At 38.4% G+C, this 24443-nt stretch overlaps 1 protein-coding gene across 1 annotated transcript in view; it reads right to left on the reverse strand.

Annotated features, from left to right (window-relative positions):
* Nucleotides 1–22964, reverse strand: part of LOC142499852 (PDZ and LIM domain protein 5-like) — a 66783-nt gene extending 43819 nt beyond the window's left edge. The window contains exons 1-5 of the mRNA XM_075609810.1: nucleotides 21989–22964; nucleotides 20463–20549; nucleotides 19657–19812; nucleotides 15119–15250; nucleotides 11126–11286 (exon numbers count right to left, since the gene is read on the reverse strand). Of these exons, the coding sequence (XP_075465925.1) occupies nucleotides 11126–11286; nucleotides 15119–15250; nucleotides 19657–19812; nucleotides 20463–20549; nucleotides 21989–22131 (679 nt within the window). The 5' untranslated portion in view covers nucleotides 22132–22964. The remainder of the gene's footprint in view (nucleotides 1–11125; nucleotides 11287–15118; nucleotides 15251–19656; nucleotides 19813–20462; nucleotides 20550–21988) is intronic.
* Between the last annotated feature and the right edge of the window lie 1479 nt (nucleotides 22965–24443).

Raw genomic sequence — 24443 nt, forward strand, 5'->3', positions numbered from 1 at the left:
GGATCAGCAGAACAAATAAAATAAACATTATTACATCAAGAAGACATCTTATACATGCGTGAGCTATATATACACTGAAAGAGGGTTAAAACCCAGTGGTTGTGAGCAAGCTATTCCAAATAGGTAAGGGAGTGTATATATAATCTATACCATTAGGCACCCCTCACATAGGGATATAAAACCCATAGGGGGCTAATGATGCTGAATGTACGGGTCATAGGAATATGCACATAATAAAGAAAGTCTGAGTATTAATACTGGGAGTACTGATGTCCAGAATTGTATCACCTCTAGTGCATATAACGATTAGTGAGGTATATCTATAGAGGCATCTAATTAGTGAGGTATCTCTCAGTATTATATCACACTTCCCCCAAAAGGAACTGTATTTCTAGTAGGTTAATCATTCTATTTCATAGGGGGAATATGCGGATGCAGATACATTGTTCTCATTAAGCCATATATACAATATATGCCGGTAATCTAAGTATGAACCATAACAGAGCACTCATAGAAGAAGTGAACATATCCTGTGCTTTCCCTGGATAGTATAAGGCATTGGTGGAAAAATCATAAGTCATGAGGCTAGAAAGCAACCGCTATGCAACCGGTTCAGCTGTGCAGCTCCCAACCGCGCGACCCCACAACCGATGTCACCAAAAACCGACGGACGATCGTTTCGTGTGTTTGATACGCTTCTTAAGGGATGGAGGAGATTAATATATATATATCCGGGTCATGTTATTTCATGAGTGGATCATTGTGGATTATTTTCGGTTGATTCTCTCTTTGATCAACCCTATTTGTATAAATGTCCTACCTTTCCTTAATGCACCTTGTTACGAATTTAATACACACTAATTTTGGTTGAGCGGCAGGTATTTTGTTGTACGATACTTTTTTTTTTACCATCAGTTTAGTGTGGGCCTTCTGGGCTCAGTGCAGTGAACACCTAGGACAAGGGATGATACATCATTTCATTTTTTCAACACTGCACTTCACTTTGAGTACTGTATTGGATTAGACATACTTAAAGCTGCAGATCAAGCAATATCCTGCATGTGTGTTTTTTTTTTAATAAATCAGTTCTGTAGTACAAAAAAATACTTTTAGCATTTTCTGTTTTAAAAAAAACAACTTTGAAAGACCAATTTTCTTGTATTCTATTTTTAAAAGTATGCTTGTTGCTATAGCAACCATTTACATTCCCCATATTTAAAGATGTCCCCAAACTTTGCCGATCAATAGACGGAGAACGAATTGACTGGCAGCTATGCAGTTCTTTAGGTAAGTAGAGATTGCCCAAATGAAACTATTGAATTAAAAATAATAAAAAACAGGAGCTTGAACTGCAGCTTTAAAATGTATTGATTCTACACATTTAACACAGGTTTTGTTCTCTATTTTTCTATACCTTCAACTTCTTAGATTTCAATCAACAATATATTACAGCAATATCAGCATCGTGGATGAATTGATCCCTTAACAAGAGGCTTTGTTGACAAACATCAACAGAGGTTTTAATTGTGTGGTGTTTTACTTATTTTACTATCATCATTACATGCTCAGCTTTATGATACTTTAGGGATAAATGTGCAGATGGTAGAAGGGATTTTTGCTCTCTATTACCTATCGTATATTTAAATGACATACACCACACAAGAGTTCCACATGGCCTATCCTGACAAGCAAAGTCCTAAGGCACCTTGTGAGGACGGGGGTACTGTCAGGCCCAACCCACAGTCTTTGCTATTTAGGGTAGCAGTGAATTAAACCAGCTGCTGGATAGCCCCACTGTCAAATACTTTTGAGCTCTACTACTTGTTTGAAGGGAGGTTTTAGGTGATATAATAGTGCTTGGGACTATGCTACACACATTTGTGGGCAAAATGGATTTAAAAAAATACGATGTCGGATTTGACCAAACCCGCGAAGAACTGCTCCAATGGCAGATTAGGATGTATCCAGCCAAATTTTTTAATGCACAATCCACTTTTGGATGTGTGTGCAGATCGGATTTGAGTTAAAAAATAAATAAATCTGCAGATTTTTACAAGTTCCTCAATCTTTACTGAATAGCATATTGTTAAGCTCTACGAAGACCCTGGTAACTGAGACAGTTGCTAAGATTTAAATGGCTGCCGAATAGGAAGCTGCAAAGTATGATGTAACAGCCAACCCCATTGGTCGACGGGACACAAAAGATTTGGCGGACATTTTTTCCTGTGTTGGGAACAGAAACAGGTGTAACTACACCGGTAAGTATATTTGGAACCAGGGGGTCTTCAGAGGTACAAATATTACAGTTTAACTGTGAAGGACACCCAGGTTCCCATGCTACAAAACAAATGGCCGGGCGGGATTGCCGCTTGTACTGATCTGTTGAGTAACCTTTCCAATATTGAAAGAGCACCAACTCCAAACAAAGATCATATTGCTCTTTGCCATTTAATATTTAACTTTCTATATTACTCCACCCTGTTGCAGTATGACATTAAGTTTCACACTGTAAGCAAATGTATTATTTGAATGGTTGACATTTACAAATCACTGGACCTCGTTTCACAATCTGGATGCATTCCTGTGGCTTGTCACTGACAGAAAACCTTTCAGAAGAAAATAAGAAAAGAAATAACAGATATTTCCCTATACAGACATACATATATATAGTGAGATCAGGAAATGCAAAGGTCTTGTTCTGACAGTTAAACTATAATAAACAAACTGGTGGGGCAACTTTTTTTTTCATGGGAATTCATTTTTATTTCTGCCCGATTAAAAAAAAGAAATATTATATATATATATATATATATATATATATATATATATATATATATATATATATATATATATATATATGTATATATTTATTTATTTTTATTTTTTAAGTCTCAACATTCATTGGATTCAGATTTTAACTTCATATGGGGCAGTAGATTAAATTATTTCCCCTGTATGGTTCTTCTCTGAATTTGCAAAATGTAGCAATCCAAATAAATGAAGAGTTTCACACAGTATCTTTATTCCAAGTTGCTAGTTATGTAATTAAGGTGACTAGTCCTTGTTAATATGGTCAGGCTTCTGCTATTTGGCAAAAACAAAGGAAGACCTGTAACTTTCAAGCTGAAAATGTCCCATTGCTTTCTTTGCATAAACCACTTTCTATACTAAATGCCAAACTGCGTTATTATTGAACTGTGTTTAGAAAAGATCATTTGCAGTTAATTAAGTACAAAAAGAAAGCATGCTAAATCATTCCTGTTTATTATATTTTACAAGTATTAGCCAAAGTACACAATCTATCCAACCTTTTAGTTTTAAAGGTAAAGTTCCATATTTACCAGGCGCTGCTATTCCACTAGACACCTTTCAGCACCAGAACACACATACCAGCCCATTTCACTGAGTGGATTGTAAGGTGTCTTCTGGTGCTGGGAGGTGTCTTGTAGAATAGGATCGCGATGAAAATATGACCAAAAGTCCCCGTCGTGACATAAAAGCAGCAACGTTAAATTAACTAATGATATTCATAAGCATTAATAACCTTTTTTTCTATAAAAATTTATTTTTTGGAGATAACATTTTTGTTTCAAAATCAAAATGACATTTTAAGTTCTGTTTTGACTATTTTTCTGAGCTAAGTGGGACTTTCCCATTAACTTCTAAAATGGCTAGGTTCTTAAAATGGGAATTGTTCATCAAGATCAAAGGCTCATTGTGTGACTATAATTCTGCAACTTTAAACATAGGAGTTATCGAGGGCCTCTTTGAATTGCTTTATTCACTACACGACAAGAGTGTAATTCAATGAAATCGGTCATGTTGGTGGCCCATACTGCATAAAGGGGTAAGAAACTATTGGCAGATTAAATAAACGTTTACTCATTGACAGGACTACATACATTGGCACACCTCTGTGTGAAAGACCTGACTTTCTTTTCATCTGAAAATGGGAATCATATTAATTACAGAGTTTACGCAGTTCAATCACAGTGCAACGACACATTCGGAACTTCTAATCCGATGGGTCTATTGCGCTCCAGCCAGGATCAAAACTCCTTTTCCAACTAAAGTAAAAGTTCAATGAATTCCACCCAAAATGTTAATTAAACTTTTTCTTGGAGAAATATCCAGTTTTTTTTCTACACTGCTAGTGGAAGCACAATATTCACTTCTTTTTTTTTTGGTCATATCCTATTTCTCCATTCTTTCCTCAAGGGCGTACATATTAAGTTGGAAAAATTCCACAAAGACTAATATCACATAAGTGCTGGGTGTTTTCCAACTATAAAACAATAAAGAATCAGTTCCACGTGTCTTTATAAACAGGGGGGGTGGGGGGGAAGATGTTTAACCGCACAGAATCCAGGTGAGTGAAGAGGGGCTATAAAATTGCACAGGGTTGGTATATATAGACTTTAAGCATTGGAGAGAGGGGGGGGGGGAGTTAAAGATCAAAGATGGGCTTACTGTATAACTAAAAATAAATAACATGAGCAGGCAAGTTGGAACAAGTGTTCTAGATCTGCTTTCAATTTCACTGCATTCATGTCACTAAAAACTAGCAACCTTTACAGTAGTATGTTAAATTGAGCAAAACAGAATTGTTGGCACAAAAAAATAGTGCCTTTTTAATTAGTGATAAGGCTAAGGGATATATTTGAAGCAATTGTATGTGTAGCAATGGTACTCAGAAAGATTCTCAGTAATATCCCCTGTGCAGGTTCCTTTTTTGTTTAAAGTGAAACAGCACCATCTAGAGGTAAACCAAATTAGAAATTTTTTTTTAGCAGGCAATATAGTTATTACATAGCATAAAAATATTAGTAACTGGACCCTCCTGTATTACAGTGTGCACCCCTGTGCTAGGAGGTAACGGTGAAAAACAGGGTTGTAGACCTGTCTGAAACATGTGAATATGCTCACAAGTGATTTGCTCATGTGCTGTATGCTATATGGTGGCTTGTGTCACTTTTTTAACCCAACGTAACTTAATTAAAGTGCTTCAAAGGAAAAATCCAAGCTGTTTTTTTATTTTACATACAGGATTGAAGCAGGGGGTCTCCGTAGCCGAGCCACGTTAATGTCAGCTCCGGGGACCCTGTTCTTCCAGAGGGGGTGCCGGGAAACTCTCTGCAGTTTAAAGCCCCCAGTCACATGGACCAAACCTAATGACGTCACAGCTTCTTATTGGCCTGCAGGGCCTGAGAGCTTTGGAAAATCCGCCATAATGTGAACCCTAGAGTGGATACCGGCAGTCACTACAGAGGCAAGTATCCGGAAGCAGGGGGTTACCAGAGCTGAAATGAATTGGGTTCAGCTCCGAAGACGGCCAGCTTAAAATAAATACATACATACATTAAAAAAAGCAGCAAGCACTCCAATGTAGATATCCAGAAAGGCCTGGTGCTAGTCCCATAAATAATGTAAATATTACGTTACCATCCAGCAGGGCAGCAGAACAGCAAAGAGAGACAGCACTCAGAGGTAAGTCAGCATAATAATGTATTGAAACAGACACAAAAATCCGACGTTTTGATCCCCAGAGGGCACACTCCCAGGAAGAAGATCCCTCTGGGGATCGAAACGTCGGGTTTTTGTGTCTATTTCAATACATTATTTTGCTGACTTACCTCTGAGTGCTGTTTCTCTTTGCTGTTCTGCTGCCCTGCTGGATGGTAACGTAATATATTATATATATATATATATATATATATATAGCCACTGTAAATATTACTGTATGTTCATTTGCATGTCTTAGACAGGTCTGCAACCCTGTCTTTCCCCATTGTCACCCAGCATACAGCACTTCCACTGCAGCAAGGGATTCTGGGAAATGACATGCAAATGAGCACTCAGTGCCACCTTTTGTCTCAAGCTCGTATTACACAAGCCAATCCTCAAGCCAATGCATGCTGTTTTAAACACAGCTTTTAAACAGAGGCTGGGATGAGATGCAAAGCCATTAGACCTACTCACATACATGTTTCAACCTTGATGGGTATCATCAGTGTGAGGCTGGTCTTAATGGCAAGCAGGTTTGAGACTAGACTAGGTAATCACCACTGTCATTTAGGTTATGGTGGGTAATAAAAGTGACAAAAACCCTCCACAGTAAAGCATAAAGCCACTGTAAATATTACTGTATGTTCATTTGCATGTCTTAGACAGGTCTGCAACCCTGTCTTTCCCCATTGTCACCCAGCATACAGCGCTTCCACTGCAGCAAGGGATTCTGGGAAATATATATATATTATATACACACAGACACACACACACACTTGAATTGTCTCTTTGGAGAGCAGGTGATCCAAAACCAGCTCAAAACAGCTGAACCTGCACAACAATTGGAATCTATGGCCAACACTGCATGGGTTTCTTGAGATAAAGTGCCCTCCAGAGCACAGAAAAAAAACTTCACTGAGAAATGTATTAGAGCCTGAAGTCTGCTTTTAACTAAACCAACTTATGATATATATCTACATTGGAACCAATATCCAACTCAAGTCTGCAAAGTTCTGCGGTAAAACAACTTATATAGTCAATATGTTTGGAAGTTCTGTGGACATTAGCACATGCGGAACCCAAAGTGAATTGTGCCTGTAATAAAAAACAATTCTGACGGTCTGCCTAATTTTCTTGAGAAATTTCCATTACCTTAAAAGGGTACTTTGACCACGAGTTACTCCTTTACAAGGACTTTTCTATTAACCATTTTAAAAAATGGAAGATTATTGTCTTGACTGATGCACCATGTTTGGAGAAGATCTTCAACCTGTAATCACTTGCCAACCAAAGTTAGAAAAGTAGGAAGTGTTTTAGTCTCAAGTTCTCCTGTACTTTTGTGGGTGGGTCCATGTAACAGGGGACTTATCCCTGTTCAGTAATGTTCCTTTAATCTAGCAGTGTGGTAGTTAATTACTAAACATCACCTGCTTGATTAGATTGTTTACAAAAAGCCTGCTTTTGAGACAGGAAGTGACTCTCTTTAGCTCTGACTGAGAGCTGACCTTTGGAGACACCACAATGTCTTGAGTTCAGCCAGCCACACAGCAGAGCTGATTGCAAGTCACCCAATAAGACTTCTAAACCTGGATGCTGGTATTTTTCTGTGCACGCACGGGTGCGGTTCCAGGAGAGCAGAGAAGCTTACTCTACAGCTGATAAACAGATAAGACTTTCATTATTAAGAGACTGCTTATATCTGCTTATTTTCATGCTATGTGTTTGGGATGGGAGAAATGCTTAACTAATGGAGATGTGAACTAATTGCAAGGATTTCACTAGAAATACTCCCAACTCAATGGAAGCTTTGTTCCCCCCTGTGTTTGGATAATTTTCTGATGAAAAGGAAAAGGCACAATAAAGCCTATTATAATTTCACATTATAACGACTCCAATTGTGTACCTCTGTGAACGTCCGTCTACAGTCCACTTTGTAGATTCTATTGGTTCTGACTTGTTCAGAAGGGATCATTTTGGTTGGAAGGTCATGCTACAAATCAGATCTTATGGGCTATACAAGCTCCCTGTCATTGGCTGAGCAAACAAGTGAAGTGAAGACTTCAATTAGACTTTGTGGCCACTTTCAGTGTCTGTTTTTTTTTGTTCATTGTTCTCTCTCCACAGGCCAGAAACTGACTGTTGAAACTTTGAGGGTATCTTTATGCTATCCTAACTTAGATCTGCCAGAAGTTTCAACCAAATCGGTGCAGCTCCCACTTGGAAATACATCTCATCGACCGGATTCTTGATATAAAACATAAATGTATTATTTTGCAACTTGTACTACATTTGCAAACAATTTGCTTGAGCCGTTTCAGAGAAATTCAATATTTAAAACGAAAATAAATTGGTAACCACGGTAACAACGCAGTACAACAACAACCTGTATCTTTACTTTGATATACAGTTATAATCTAGTGATAATTATTCACTGCCCAATAGGTTTTTGTATTGTTTTTTCCCACAATATCCACAATGTCAGATCAGATCTTGCATTAACAGGGAATGGATGGAAGGGAAGAAAGCATAGTTATACCCCTGTATAAAGCATTAGTAAGACCACACCTTGAATATGGAGTACAGTTTGGGGTACAACTCCACACAAAATATATTATGGAACTAGAAAAAGTGCACCAAATGAATAAAGAGGGTGGAAATCCGATTTATGAGAGGCTAGCTAATTTAGATTTGTTTACATTACAAAATTGAGGATGTGATAACTATATACAAATATATTCAGTCAATACAAGGAGCTTTCCAAGGAACTATGCATCCCAAGTGTAGTACAAATGACCCACAGTCATCCCTTAAAGTTGGAGGAAGAGAGATTTCACCAGGAACAAAGGAAAGGGTTCTTTACAGTAAGGGCAGCTAAAATGTGGAACCCATTACCCATGGAGACTGTGATGGCAGATACAATAGATATCTTCAAAAAAGGTTGGAAATATTTTTAGAAAGGAAAGGTATACAGGGATATAACAAATAAGTTAACATGGGAAGAATGTTTTTCCATTATTGGAGTCAGGAAGGTATTTATTTTTTCCCCTTATGACACAGCATTGGATAATGTTTCACAGGGGCTTTTTGTTTGCCTTTCTCTGGATCAATATACCATGAATACAAATATAAGATATTTATCGTCATCTAAATTTAACATAGGTTGAATTCAATGGACATATGTATTTTTTCAACCTATGTAACAATGTATTTATGTTCATACATCACGGCCCTCTTGAGAATGAATTTTGTGTATTTGTTGCTTTTCAACTTTCTAAAGGTTTGTTGCGAATGAGATTGTTACGGGGAAGCGTTTTGCAGTTTGTGATATTATATCAAACGTATTTCCTTTCAAGTCCTTTGTAAATGTCACTTGTATGTCTGAAGCGCTTCTTCCCATTATGTGTTATTTGTAAATAATATTATTATGTCACGTGTATTACTGCTGTGAAGCACTATATATATTAATGGCACTACATAAATAAAGATATTCATACAATAAATGTGAGAGTTGAAGTGGTACTGTATTCTGTATTTACATTTTTGTTTGACTTCAAGACCGTGCTTGATCGTTGTGCAGACAACAGCCGCCTGTCTGGACAACTTCGCTGCCGATGCCTCAACGGTCAGTGGAAATTCGGCTTATGTATAATCTCATGTAAATACCCCACAATAGTGTGAGAATTATATTGGCCAGACATTATCATTTTTAACTAAAGTTTGACTATACTAGGACAATTTAATAACAAAATAAACAAATGAATGGTGTTTCAAATGTCTTTTTGCCCGTGTTTCATTCCGTTATGAATCTTTGTCCTATTAGGTGTTATCGCTCATCCCACAGCAGGGTATATAATAAAGCATTTTCCTATTGTTTGTACAGTATATGGCAAAAAATGTTATCACTCCCTTTTACCTTCTGGTAGTTGTGTATGCAATTGCCTAGGAGTTTTATTGGCTGAAAATGTGTATAACTATTGTTTATTGAAAGAGGGGAAACGTGTGCTCTTAATTTGAATTTATTTTTTGCAATGCTGTTTTATTGGAGTTTATAGAATAGGGCCATTAATGGTTAAACTTTGGTGGCTGATGCCTTTATAAAAAAAATATAAAAATCAGATAAGCCAATATTTTTCTCCAAGAATAGGGGAGCGATATGGGGCACAGAGAAAAGAAAAATGGACATAAAATAGCGCAAAATGTTATTTCTGTAATGGGGGCCGGGGGACAGTGAGGTAATACTACTCACATTATCCCAAATAAAAACAGCATATCCCACACTGTAACAATTCCAATACGTGTGGTCTGACCAGTGGGTAGATCTCAAGAGAATACAGAGGAGATGGTATAGTGCAGATGGTATAAAAACATTGATATCAAATGTATAAAATCAATAGAAAGGGCCCTTACATAGTGGACATTCCATAAAACTGAAAAGCAGATAAGCTCAAACAACAGGATCACTTTCCCCTCTGCCTGTGGTATAAACTTCACCAGTATCTCATGTTTAAAGAAAGTTGATCGTAAGCTACCAGAAAATTACAGAAACTTAGAAAATTACATGGAGATACCATACCATGCTTGAAGCTGCAGAAAGGCAAAGACAAAGTACTGCCTATATTTCCCATGGTAAGTGGAAAATTGATTCCCTGTACTGTCTTCCAGGCAGTAATCCCTTGTCTTGTGTCTGTCTTTTCCCATTTTGTAATGACTAGTAAATCAAGTAATGGGAAATGGCAATCTGTCTTCCAGCGATTTCTAATAGAAATTGACAGTAAAGACCATGCTAGTTTTTATTTATTTTGTAACCATTTCTCATACGCTCTTTTCTTGTACATATAAGAAGTGCATCCTAAAACGTTTGATTTATGGCAGCCAATAACCCTGACCAGTTCAACTTTTATTAATATTAGTATCATTAGAATCATACGTGTGTGCAAGACTTCAGACTATCACAATCAGACCTTTTTCTGGAACTGCAAGCCAAGAATAAGAAATGACAGCAATGACTGCGTAAACTGTTTTGTAAAGGTACTGTATGTACTGTAACCAGCATTTTGTATTTGTCTCGAAGTTCAAAGTATTTTTTGATTCCTTTAGAACAGTGTTTCCCAATTCCAGTCCTCAGGGAACCCCAACAGGTCAGGTTTTAAAGATATCCCTGCTCCAGCACAGGTGGATCAATCAGCGGCTCAGCCATTTTGACTGAGCCCCCTGTGCTGGAGCAGGGATATCCTTAATAACTGACCTGTTGTGGTTCCCTGAGGCCTGGAGTTGGGAAACACTGTTTTAGAAGAATCTCTGAAATACAATATTTGCATTCTTCTTCTGTAAATAAAACTGTAATCTCACACAGGGTCATATGCATCTGTCACAGGGCAAGGATGTGTAGGGAACAAAATAATGGTTTAGAGTTTAACAAAAGAAACAAATATGGTCCCATTGCATAATTTAACCAACCTGCAAATGAAAAATGTTTAATATGGATTTTTCTCAAATGGGGGTCTTTCGGCACCAGATGGAGTTGAAGTGAATGTATCGCACGGTTGTCAGTTTGTTCGGTCTTGCAGCCCCTCTTTGTTTTATTTGGTACCTTATTTCATAGTATAAATATAAAACAAACCTTGGTTCCCTGGTTGGGTAGCAGGCTGCCAGGCTCCTGGTTTAGCAGTGCTGGTTGGTGCACTGGGTTTGTATGATGATGCAGCTGGTTTGTAGGAACTTGGCATACTTTTAGCTGGGGCAGCAGTATATGCCTTACTTGGTTTTGGCTCCAATGCATCACTGTTAAAAGAGGAGAAATAGTAGGTCTTATTTCCTGATATGTTACATGGTGTAGTCTGAACTATACCTAAAACACCCAGATGTCATACAAAATGGAAAACATGTACATCAGAATACCACAGTATTGGTGATACCATATTTATACAAGGACACTGTTGTATTTAAGTTTAATCAGTATAATCAGGTTTGGTTATTCCTAGAATGCGGTCTGAAAATACGGTTCATTTTTAACTTGCATTTATCTGGTTTTGCTCATTTTTAAAGCTTGAACATGAATATCCATTACGTAGGAAGTCAAGTGGCTTTTCTTTTTTCGTCTATAGTATAGTATATCCATTAACATCAACTTCTCCTGATACAGCTGAAGTCATATCCAAAACATAAGTAAACAATTTGGTATTCATTCATGTAAGGGGTTCAATTGTCTTGGACAGTATGGGCTTTACTGATGATGAAGGTTCCTCTGGCAAGGAATAGATTAAATAGGCAAGGGCAACAGGTTAATTTTCTGTGTGTTGGCCAGGGTCAACTGTGAATGGCCATACAGTACACAAAAACAAACATGGCCGCCTGCCTTTTATCATGTTCTGTTCCTAAATAAAGCAATTTTTGGTTATCATGGTTTACCGAAACATTCAAGAAACATGTTTATTGTTTTTATTTATACTTTTTGTATAAAAAAAAAAAGGAGAATAGATTAGAAGATATATTTGTGCTGATCAGACACGCAATTGATAACTTGATCATATAAACATTCTGAAATGGAAAATAGACAACACACATATCTGGTAAATAAGTACAATTTCAAAACCCTAGAAATGTCTGTATATGAAGAAGTTCAACAAAAAAAGTGAATCATTTTATTTACTGCAGATCTTTCTAATCACAGAGCCCAGAACAGACAACAGTTTCAAAACTGGAGATACGGAGGATGTATACAATACAGATGTAGCAGGCGTTATTGCTCCAATAATTTTGTGTTGCAACAGGACACACACAATGCACCAGTAGGAGCAACCATCATGGCATCAGCTGTGAGCAAAACAGGGCAGGAGTACCGTGCTATTGCACCCACTGGCGTGTGCCAGCAAGTGCCGCAACGCCTGCAACATCTGCATGTTTTTTCAGCTCTTTCCTTTCCCAAATGTTGTACACCTCACAATACATTCAGTAATGTCAAAATGTCAGCATTAAGAAACCATATAAAGCAACATTAAGGACCACCCCCCCCCCCCAGAATGGGAACATATTGTAATTAAATCAGTCAATTGTATAATTAAGCACTTCCTATTCTTACGTATACTCTACTAAACTAAAACGGTCTAATAAAACATTTATCGAGCCATCAAAACCTTCAGATCCCTCTCCCACTGTTCACCAATGTCTCATCCAAGTGTCAAACTCCTTTTCATTAATATGGTTTATCACATTGCAGCCTATTTTCTACCAGTTCTAAACTGAAGCCGGCCAATTAGAGAAACAAACTTACCCGTTGGTGTTATTCAACGAGCAAAAATAAAAACCGGAGAAAGAAATATATCAAATAAACAAGATCATAGTATAAAATAAAGTGCACTAAATAATGGAGGTGAGTGTAAAAGAATCACAGAGGACATAAAAACACAGTACACAAATAACAATGCAGACTTCACAAACTTAAGATACTATATATACTACCCAAGAAACTTTGGCAAATATAAACTTGCAGTTCTGTATCACCTATGCCCAGGTGCAAAACCGGATCAGATACATTAAAGAAAATATATTGATATTGTACTTCTGGTGCTTATTGATGTCCTAACTTTGCTCAGGAAGTTTCCTCTTCTAGTTAAACAAAAATGTGGAATGATGCTTTTGACATTCTTCTTAAACATGTCAAATATGACCACTGAGGACCAATTACACCTACAAAGGATTATTTAAAACAGCAGTCCTGGTTTCACCTTTTGTTGTTTTGTTTTACTATATGCAGAATGTTGGTAGCTTTAATGAGAGATAATTACCTACGCTTCCAATCGATCCCTTCTCCTGCGATTGATCGGGCAATAACCTGCTTAAGTGCCTATCTAAATGGCCACATTCTGATTGTGCTGTCTGTGAAATGCTGCAATGTAACATTATATTACTAAGTGTAACACATTATTGTTACATCCTTCAGAGTAATAGATAATCTGCTGTTTGAAACAATACTTTGTTGTCAAAGGGCAGAGCTCAAAAAGGTGTGTGTGAGAGCCTGTTTCAAAAGGGGTGGAATGTGAATTTCTAAATGATCAACCAAAAGATGATCAATACATTAAAAAATAAATAAATCATCATCTAATACTACAGAACTGATTTATTATAAAACAGGATTTTGCATGTTTTGCTGCTTTAAATCTCTCCTTCAGACATGGTACATATTTGATTTTGTTCTATTTTGTTTGCAGATGTAGCCGACTTTATTGCAACCCGTGGCGTGCTGCAGCAGGATATACACAACGCACCAGCGGGAGAAGCAGCCATTGTTTTGAATTAGCCGCGCTAAAACATTGGCTACATCGGTAGTCCTTGGTATACTTAAAAAAATTAAATAACCGCACACCAACAGAAAACATGCAGTACAAGTTAAATGAAAAGATTTTAAAAACATAGTGGACGTTTTGTATTATGAATTAAATATCACCTTGAAATATTATGCTCTCGAGCCTATAAAACCCTGGTTATACTTGTTCTCTATTTAAAGCCATCTTCTTTCTGCTCCACTAATCTCTACTATTTTTGTACTTGACGGCTTCATCACTTATGTACCCTGTGGCATTTACATTAGTATTCACGATCAACATTTAGCTAACACACCGATACTCTTTACTGAAATGCCCAATGGCCTTAAATATATTCCTTGTGTTTCTGTAAATCTGAACCCTGAGACCACAGGATCTTGGAGACAGGAATTCAATTACCTAGGATTACAGTTACACACATCTGTATATTGTACTGTACTGTATGTGTAGTTCTCAGTATTTTCATTTGTCTTTGTGCTTTTACTGTGAAGTCTGCAAAGAAACTTGTTGAAAATTATGTTTTACACCTATTAATAAAAGCGAGCAGCCAGGGTTTGACTTCTTTTACAAATTAAGGTGTACTTTGCTAACAGACGGCTTTGAAAACGCCCCCATTTTTGTGTACAATTCCCCCATGACCACTGAAAAGCATGTACCGGTGGTCGTATATGCATATGTATTCTACAGAGAACTGCCTGTTTGTGTTCTTCGAACATGGTTTTGGTTAACAAAGCAGTGTGCTTCAGTAATATTGTGAAATCAGATTACATATGAAATAAAAACAAAGCCATATTTTAACATGAAAAATACATTAATAAAAATGTGTAATTCTTTTTGGATTGCAGCAATAAAACCTCCAAAGTAGTGTATTGTATTACACAGTTACAAACATAAATTAAGTTTGCATTATGTTTGTAATATTATGCATTCAAATGTGACGATGGGTTTCAGTTTATTTAAGATCTGAATGGTCTAAATTTGTTTGAGCTCTTTTTACACTGATTGCAGTACATTTTTGGGGATCAAATGATAATATACAGTATAAAAGAATGCACACATTGTCTGTGGACTTTTTTTTTTAATGCAATATCTCAACCATAGACCTAAAAAATAAAGCCAAAAATATTGAGAAATGTGCAGAAACTTACTGCGAACCACAATTACCATCAACTATTTTTTTTTATATAAAAAACTTGAACGTAAAGTTATTGGACTTTCAAGTTCTCTAATGTACATGACTGATTACAAATCGTCAACAATGATATCTATTGTAATTAGTTTGCATGGCTCACCTCTTATTTTGCTCACTGGACAGTGTACCAGTAGATTTCCTTGAAGGCTTCGCGTTCGGAAAAGATGGCTTAGTGATAGGCGAAATGAGGAGAGCATCCAGAAGAGAGCGATAGACAAAAGGATCAGAGAGTCTGAGCAAGCATTTTGAAAGAGGTTGTTAAAGAAGGAAGGTTAAAAAACGTGGAGTGGCCATCTTGTTCCATAATAAAATCCCATTTGTAGCCCAAACTATTAAAAGAGACACAGAGGGACGCTTTATTATACTAGTGGGCACGATACGGGAGCAATGCATCACAATAGCCACAATCTATGCCCCCTGCGAGCAGGACGCAGTCTTCTTTGAAGACTTTTTTCGGACTCTACGCACCGTCGCAAGGGGCGGCGTAATACTCGCAGGGGATATCAACATGGTCATGCAACCAAATCTAGACAGATCAGGGAATACGGGCACAGTACATAAAAAAGTGGGGACCTCTTTACGCAAGGGCCTCAAAGACAACCAACTGACTGACATATGGAGAGAACTACACCCGACTGATAGGGACTATACGTTCTATTCCCACCCACACGGCTCCTACAGCAGAATTGATTATTTTTTCGTCTCTTGCCAACTGGTTCCTATGGTCTCCCGAGCTGGGATTCATGATATTTCATGGTCTGACCATGCACCGATAGAGCTAAGGTGCGAGCACATCCGAACAGGCAGACCAGGAGCGAACTGGAAGCTCAACGAATCAATCCTAAAAATTCCTGAGATTTATGAGACAATAAAGGAAGAAATAGTTCAATTCTTCCACACAAACACAGGCTCTGTAGATTCCCAGTTTGTATTATGGGAGGCTCACAAAGCGACGCTGAGGGGCATACTAATTAGCACCACAGCTAGGAGAAAACGGGAAAGGGACTCAAAAATTATGAAGCTTCAATCGAGATTACATTCCCTTACATCACTCCATAAGAGTAACCCAGACCCGCAAACCCTACAAGAATTGAAAGATACCAAAATTGAACTAAACATGTTGTTGACCTCCAGGGCAGATAACGCGCTGAGTTGGTCTAGGAGGAAATTTTACGAAAAAGCGAACAGGCCGGATACTATGCTGGCTCGAGCGTTAAGAGACAGACAAGTGAAGTTTAATATCCAAGCTATACGCTTAAAATCAGGTACCCCCACGGCCAACCCTAAGAAAATAGTAGAAGAATTTGGTTCGTTCTATGAAACACTATATAATGGAGAGAAAGTGGCACATAACGCTAAAACGAGCGAGAAGCTGAGAGATTTCTTAGCCAGCTCAAAACTAGGGAGATTGACAGAGGCAGAGAGAGAGGCCATGGGCGCTGATTTCACTATAGAGGAGGTGTCACAAGCCATTAAGGAACTCAAACCCTCAAAAGCCCCAGGGCCAGATGGCTTCTCGGGGCTATACTATAAGAAATTTGCCAAAGTACTAGCCCCTAGGTTGCTCCACGTGTTCAATGCAATATTAGCAGGAGCCCCCATCCCCAGAGAGATGTTACAGGCGTCTATATCATTAATCCATAAACCAGGTAAAGATCCGCTGGACTGCAAAAGTTATAGGCCCATATCCCTAATCAATACTGATATTAAAATATACGCTAAACTATTGGCCAATAGATTATGTCTAATCCTACCCAGACTTATACACCCAGATCAGGTCGGATTCATTAAAGGCAGACAGGCAGCGGACAATACCCGGCGATTTATTGATCTGGTAGAATTGGCCACTAAAAATAACACACAAAGTATGCTGTTAAGTCTGGATGCAGAAAAAGCTTTTGATAGGATAGACTGGCCTTACCTGAAGGAGACGCTTGCGGCATTTGGCTTTGGGGATCAGGTGAGTAGAGCGATTCTCTCGCTGTACTCAGGACCTACCGCCAGGGTAATACACCAGGGCTTTCCATCTCTCCCCTTTCAAATTAAGAGTGGCACGAGACAGGGATGCCCATTATCCCCTCTCCTGTTCGCTCTATGTATAGAACCACTGGCGGCGCAAATTAGAGGCAACCCGGACATCTCAGGGTTAAACGTATATTCTCAAACACATAAAGCGGCCCTGTACGCAGATGATATCCTACTAATTATTTCAAAGCCCCTCACCTCCTTGCCAAACCTGTTGGATTTATTGGACAGATTCTCGAGCATTTCGGGATTTAAAATAAATCAAGCTAAATCTGAAGCCCTCAACATCAATCTCCCTAGACACGTAGAGAAGTTATTGCAACTGAATTTTAACTTCCACTGGCAACAGAAATACATAAAATATCTAGGAGTCCACATAGCCAAGAACACCAAAGACATCTACAATGCAAATTACCCCAACCTAATTCGGACGTTGATAGCTGACCTCCATAAATGGTCCTCTATACGAATATCCTGGATAGGTAGGATACATAGCGTCAAAATGAACCTACTCCCCCGTATCCTATACCTTTTCCAGACGTTACCAGTGCCACTCAGACTGAAGGATTTGCTCTCACTTCAGTCTGCAATCTCTAAATTTATCTGGGGAGGGAAAAAACCGAGAGTCAACAAATTAAATATGAAAAGATCTGTCCTAGCAGGGGGCCTAGCGGTACCCTGCCTGCTCTCATATTACAAAGCGGCTCAATTAAGCCAAATTGTTCAATGGCAATCCAGTCCACATTTAAAACGGTGGGTGGAATTAGAGAGTGCTGCCTGCGCTCCTTTAAAAATACGCAACTTGATTTGGCTACCTAAAACAGCACGACGATCTGCTAACATGCCGCTTTCCTCAATGACCAACTCGTTGTCTATCTGGGAGGCTAATAAGACTAAATACTCTCTCACAACGAGTAATTCTTCGATGTCCCCAATTTGGAACAATCCCAAGTTCGCTCCTGGCCTTCTGGAGGGAGATGCATCAATTTGGAAACATAAAGGTTATATACGAATTAAAGATCTGGAGGGTTACAATAGCAAGATTAAAACGTTTGATCACGTCAGAGAAGAAAAAGATATACCCCACTCAGAATTTTTTAGGTACCTCCAGCTTCGAGCATTTTATAACAAATTTGCCCCATACCCCCCCCTGACGTCATTCGAAAAGCTCTGTCTGGCCGAGACCGACACAAAGGGACTCACATCACAATTGTACAAGGAAGTAGTTGATTCTGCGAGCTTTAGACAGCAGTCACCGTCATTTAGAACCCAATGGGAAAGAGACCTGGGAGAGACATTAGAAGATGACGAGTGGAACGCTATATATATGGCCACGGCAAAAAGCTCCATATGTACCACACTAAAGGAGAACGCATATAAGGTCCTAATGCGGTGGTACCTCACCCCAATGAAATTAGCCAAGTTCGTGCCTGGATCCTCCTCACTATGCCCCCGGCAGTGCGGAGGATCGGCCGATCTGTTACATATGCTGTGGTCTTGCCCGCGTATCTCCCCACTATGGGAAGAAATTAGACATTGGATACAGAGAGTCTTCGACCTCACTATTCCCCCAGACCCATGGCTATTCCTCTTGAATAGACCACTAACGGGCCTGTCCAAAGCAAACAATAAACTAATAGCACATTTTGCAATAGCCACACGGAGCGAGATAGCAGCACTATGGAAACGCCCCGAAATTCCAAGTATCCCAAAGATTCGAAATCGATTGTGGTTTATCTGCCAGATGGAAAAGTTGACGAGTCTAGTTAACGACACTGGCACCAATTATCTCAAAGTATGGACGCCTTGGCTGGCGCAGACGGATATCCCCGGGGTTGAGAGGAACACAATCTGGCTGTGATAGATGAAGGTGCGTTCTCCTTTAGGAGCGGAAACTCAGCTCACGACGACTACACAGACAAATAGACAGAACGCCTACAGAGGTGTTAAACTGGAGAGGACGCAACCCACAAAGAACCTTACTAGGAGCGGTGAAGAGACCTAGCATGAGTCGATGCTCCTCCTCCGGCCACGCCCCCCCCTTTACCCCCTTCCTACCCGCCTCCTTTTTTTTTTTTTTTTTTTTTTATTAAATTTTTTTTTTTTTTTTTTTTTTTTTTTCTTTTTCTTTATTGATTTTGTGTTTGTCAATTTGAATCAATCGTACTATGTGAATTATGTTATTATCTTTATTGCTAGTCTACCCAAAACAATCCGGTCGAGTAGGGCCCGAAAAACCGGGATATGTCTCACAAGCTGACATACGGTATTGTCTATAGCGGAGATTAACACTAAAAATGAATGTAATGTATACTGTATTCTGTATCACTTGTTTGGAAAAATGCAATAAAATTAAGTTACAAAAAAAAAAAGAAGGAAGGACAGTAATACCATTTTTCTTTCATTTGTTATACATTAAAAACAAGTATACATAAGATCACAAAATATCTCAAAAACAATGATGGCATGTATGGGGTGCTAAATAGCTAAATGCTATACAGTTTGTTGGACGTTCCAATTGATTAACCTGGGTAATTGGGAGTGGCAAAGAGGAAAGTATAGAGGGTGAGCAGCTACACTGATTAACTTTACCTGTGCAGAATTGATTTATACCTTGCCTGTGCACCCACAACAGCAGACACCGCAGCCACCGCGCTGCTTTTGCTCTTGGAACTGTGCACCTCAAGAGGAACCAGCAGTGGAGGGGGACATGGAGCACATTTTGGTAGATTTTCCAGAGGATTTTCCATCATTTTTCTAGTATACATGCTTAACGGAAAGAGAGGAACAGTCGCAGAGGAAAGCATAGAGTAACAAGACCAATAAGAAGGGGGGGAAAAAGATAAGCGTGTGAGAAAAGTAAAATAAAGCTGATAATTGCCGACATAAAAATAGCTTCTCTCAACCACTAGTCATCACAGAGTCATAGTCTCATTTTTATACGCATACCTATTGCATGAATTACTTGATGATGCCAAAAGGGGAAAAGTACCATATTAAAAAGGTAACAACTGTAAATTACAATTGTATGTTACTTTCACAGCAAATGTCTACTTTGGCAACTGTATTCATATATCTTAAAGTTTGCTATATGTTGTCGAAAGTAATTACCTGTCAAAGGTTCAATCCTACCTAAAATCGACCTTCAACTAATCACTAAATGAAAAAGAAGGCACGTGCTATAGAAGTCGTGACTCATAGAAGTTGGAGAGGACAGGATACCAATTTTCCTACATAAATGTGATTATTGTCACATTGTCCATATGAAAGACTGGAGAAACAATTTGATACAAGTATTTCTCAATGAGCAGCTGAGATAAGCTTTAACTGAGCATGCATGATAGGTCGTGGGCAGGAAACACCGGTTTTTTTTAATCGTAAACTGACCAGACAAGTGTGTATATTTTGAGTATCTTTACCTTGTATGAGACAAAGAAGACTGAGAATGAAGTCCTACTACTTGAATTGTAGAACTTTTTTCTGCAGAAATGGCAGCATATGCTTGCCTAACCAGAAAGTAGGAAAAGAAGATACTGTATGAAAAACCTGTTCTAACACAGTACAACAAAGTACGGTATTTTAACTGTAGTGTACAGAGTAAAATTATGTTTGTATCCAGTTAAGTGGTCTTGGATATTAACGGTCTGTTTAAATTCCATTCATTTTTAAAGTCTTAAAACTAGATTAATATATTTGAATACCTTCTAAAACTCGTATATTTCCATAGGGCTTAAAGTGACGTTTGGAAGGGCGTGCCCAATCTCGAATAAATAAGGACACATTCTGTGCAGCAGAACAGGTCAATGTAATGTCATCTAAACAATTCTTCTACCCCAAAGTTATATTTTGCCAGACGTTTCCCATCTCAACCCATAAGCCTTAAATAGATCTTTCAGTAGAGGTATAATGCCATAAATCAGAAATACTAGCTATGTATTTAGAGCCATTAATTAAAAATGGTCTTGGTTTTCATTTAAAGGATTCCCAAGTGCACTTTTTTTTTTGTCTTTTTATCATGAATAAGGTTTGCCACAAATGCATGGAGGATAATGAATTACAATCTACGTAGAGATATTAGTTTACAAATATCTATTTATACTAAAATGATGACTACTGGAATTTTAATGAAAAAGCCAAAGGGGCAATTTAAAAACCATTACACTTTTTAATAATTCTCATAGAAGTAAACTGATGGTAACATTTCAATGACTGTTGATTGCATTAGGGCTTCGAAACCCCAATATTTCCTAATAGGGGATATCAGAGATAACAGAAAAGTAGGACATGCAGTCTATTATTGCTATTTTGTTTTCTTTAAAATGAACAACTATAGGTATACCCCGCATTACCGTACGCAATGGGACCGGAGCATGTATGTAAAGCAAAAATGTACTTAAGTGAAGCACAAGATCTTTCCCACTTATCGATGCATGTACTGTACTGCAATCGTCATATACGTGCATAACTGATGTAAATAATGCATTTGTAACAGGCTCTATAGTCTCCCTGCTTGCGCACAGCTTCGGTACAGGTAGGGAGCCGGTATTGCTGTTCAGGACGTGCTGACAGGGGCATGCGCGAGCTGCCGTTTGACTATTGGGCGATATGTCCTTACTCGCGAGTGTACTTAAAGTGAGTATCCTTAAACCGGGGTATGCCTGTACTATAGGTCTCCACAATGAACAGGCGAAACAAAATCTATAGCAAAGGTAAACTATTAAAAAAAATGTGTGATTATGGTGGGTGGTATAAATGCAATAGATTTGTTATCATGGATCACACTTTGCAAAGTAACCTCAGTACTACAGTATTTCTACTACATTAAAATTGACTGCACAAACCTAATTATGTAATTTAATACTGTATGTAAGAGTTTAGTAAAATTCAATCTCACAAATGGTTCCATCTCCACTGACAGATAAGCCATCCGCTAAGATCCAAGTACCTGAGAGTGGCATTGGGTGATGAGCTGCTGGTGGTAACTGCATGTTGTACAGCATGTGGAGACATCGCTGGTGCAACAGAAGGAACAGGAGGTTCACAAGTCTGAGTAGCAACACTGCATTTTTCTGCTGGGCAAATCTTCATGCCTGCTCCGTTTGTCACAGGTGTGTCTGAACAACTATTTTCCAGTAGGGAATCGGGTATTATGGTAGTAGCCCTTAATTTGCCAAACAGCAGTTAATGATACTTACAGTACAGTATGTACAGTATAGCATATTATAATACAAGCTAAGCCCTACAGTATTTTTCTGTCATTGTGCCCTTAGAATATAGTAATGGTGCAGTTTCAGTAAAGCATCTTGCAATTCTGAAAACAGTTTGTTTCTCTACACTTCGTGTTTGATAGCACAATGTGCAGATGTTACATTCCAATATACATACTGCACACACTAATTGTATTCTAAAATGGTTGATTCATTCATAAGAGCATGATGACAAAACTCACAGAACATTAATCTACTAAAGTCCCCAAGTGCATACAAACAGCACCATCTGGCATACATCAAATCCCATTGATAGGAGTTTTATTTTATTTGCTAAATCTGGTGCTCTAGTGTTTTTGCCCCAGTTTTGCAGCTGGAAGGCTTTAGTACATAACCCTCTATATCAGCAGTTTTCAACCTTTTTTTGGTTAAGGAACCTATGTGAAATTCCGAGGAACCCCAGCCCTCTCTAACAGCGCGTCTGAGATCAGATGCATTGTAAGGAACCCCAACCCTCTCTAACAGCGCGTCTGAGATCAGATGCATTGTAAGGAACCCCAACCCTCTCTAACAGCGCGTCTGAGATCAGATGCATTGTAAATTCTTCTGTATTTGGTACAATTTTACAATTACCTGAAAACTACAAGGAACCCTTTAGGGATGCCCAGGGAACCCAAGTGTTCCTAGGAACTCTGGTTGAAAAACACTGCTCTATATATTTTAATAGATATTCTTATGCAGCTACACGTGCCTCAATTAAAGTTGCTACTTCATTAGAAAAAACAAAAATGTTCTTTAGTAATATTCAACTAAATGTAGAAAATAATTGGCAACATATCAGCATTTGGGGGGAAAAAAGCAATCTAACCTCATGTAAATAGATGCTGTATTGGATATTGTAGCCACTTGGCTACTGACATTTAGGATCTGAATAGCAGCAGGAGGAAAAGGTGCACCCTTTGGCAGGGATTCCAAAGGATTGTTGAACAATGCCCTTCTAAAGCAAAAGAAAGCAGGAAAATAAAATAGATAGAAAGAAGAATACACAACTAAACACAGCCACAAAAACAGCACATCTTTAAAAAAAGCTAGGTTTGAAGCGGGGGTTCTCCGGAGCAGCATTCATTTCAGCTCCGGGGACCCTCTGCCCGGAGATACTTACATCTGATGCCGGTATCTCGCTTCTGTTTAAAGGTCAAGTGGGTCAATAGGAAGCCGCAAGACACGACATTGCAACTTCCCATTGGCCCACAGGACATTTAAACAGTCCATTTCTGTCCCCAGCTGGAGCTGCTACCAGCGGCCCTGTCAGATGGAAGTATCTCAGGAAGCAGGGGGTCCCCAGAGTGAAAATCAATGCGGTCCAGCTCCGGTGACCCCTGCTTCAAACCTAGCAAAAAAATAAACCGAGGTAATGCTTCTTTAAAAGGTAAAGAAAACATTTTATATATAAAGTCTACTATATAAAAAAATGTAAACATTAAATAAATCTATGGGTTTATACTTGGATTGCATACATTTTTAACTTAATTTACCCATATCCTATACTGTATATAATATAATTTGTCACATACATATCTGGCACAAAGCCATTCAGAACATAGAAGATATGCATAAAAGTGAATTGGTATTTTAGTCTTAAAATTCATTTTCTCCAATATTATTTTTCTATAAAAATTGAAAAACTTCCCAGTGTAACACAAGGAATTCATGTGTAGTTATAGTATACAACAAAAATATAATTAGAAAAGAAGAACCTACTATCCAAGCCAAAAACAAGCAGTGTAATATTCCATATATAGCATGCATTTTTAAACATTTAAGACTACATTTTAATATTAAAGGAACTAATTTTGCAGATTTGTTTTACTCCTATTGTACATTTCACCTTCAATGTACAATGAACCGAATCATCTGCTACATTATTGTAGTCTCTGCCTACCAAGTACTTATATGGTCTTAAAGGAGCAAATCACTTCCTGCCTCTCACCTGTCTCCCCTACAATCTATCCTAAATGCTGCTGCCAGAATCACTCTACTCTTTCCTAGATCTGTCTCAGCATCTCCCCTCATGAAATCCCTCTCCTGGCTTCCGATCAAATCCCGCATCTCACACTCCATTCTTCTCCTCACTTTTAAAGCTTTACACTCTTCTGCTCCTCCTTACATCTCAGCCCTAATTTCTCGCTATGC

Source organism: Ascaphus truei, chromosome 1 (assembly GCF_040206685.1).
Source record: "Ascaphus truei isolate aAscTru1 chromosome 1, aAscTru1.hap1, whole genome shotgun sequence".
NCBI classification, from domain to species: Eukaryota; Metazoa; Chordata; class Amphibia; order Anura; family Ascaphidae; genus Ascaphus; species Ascaphus truei.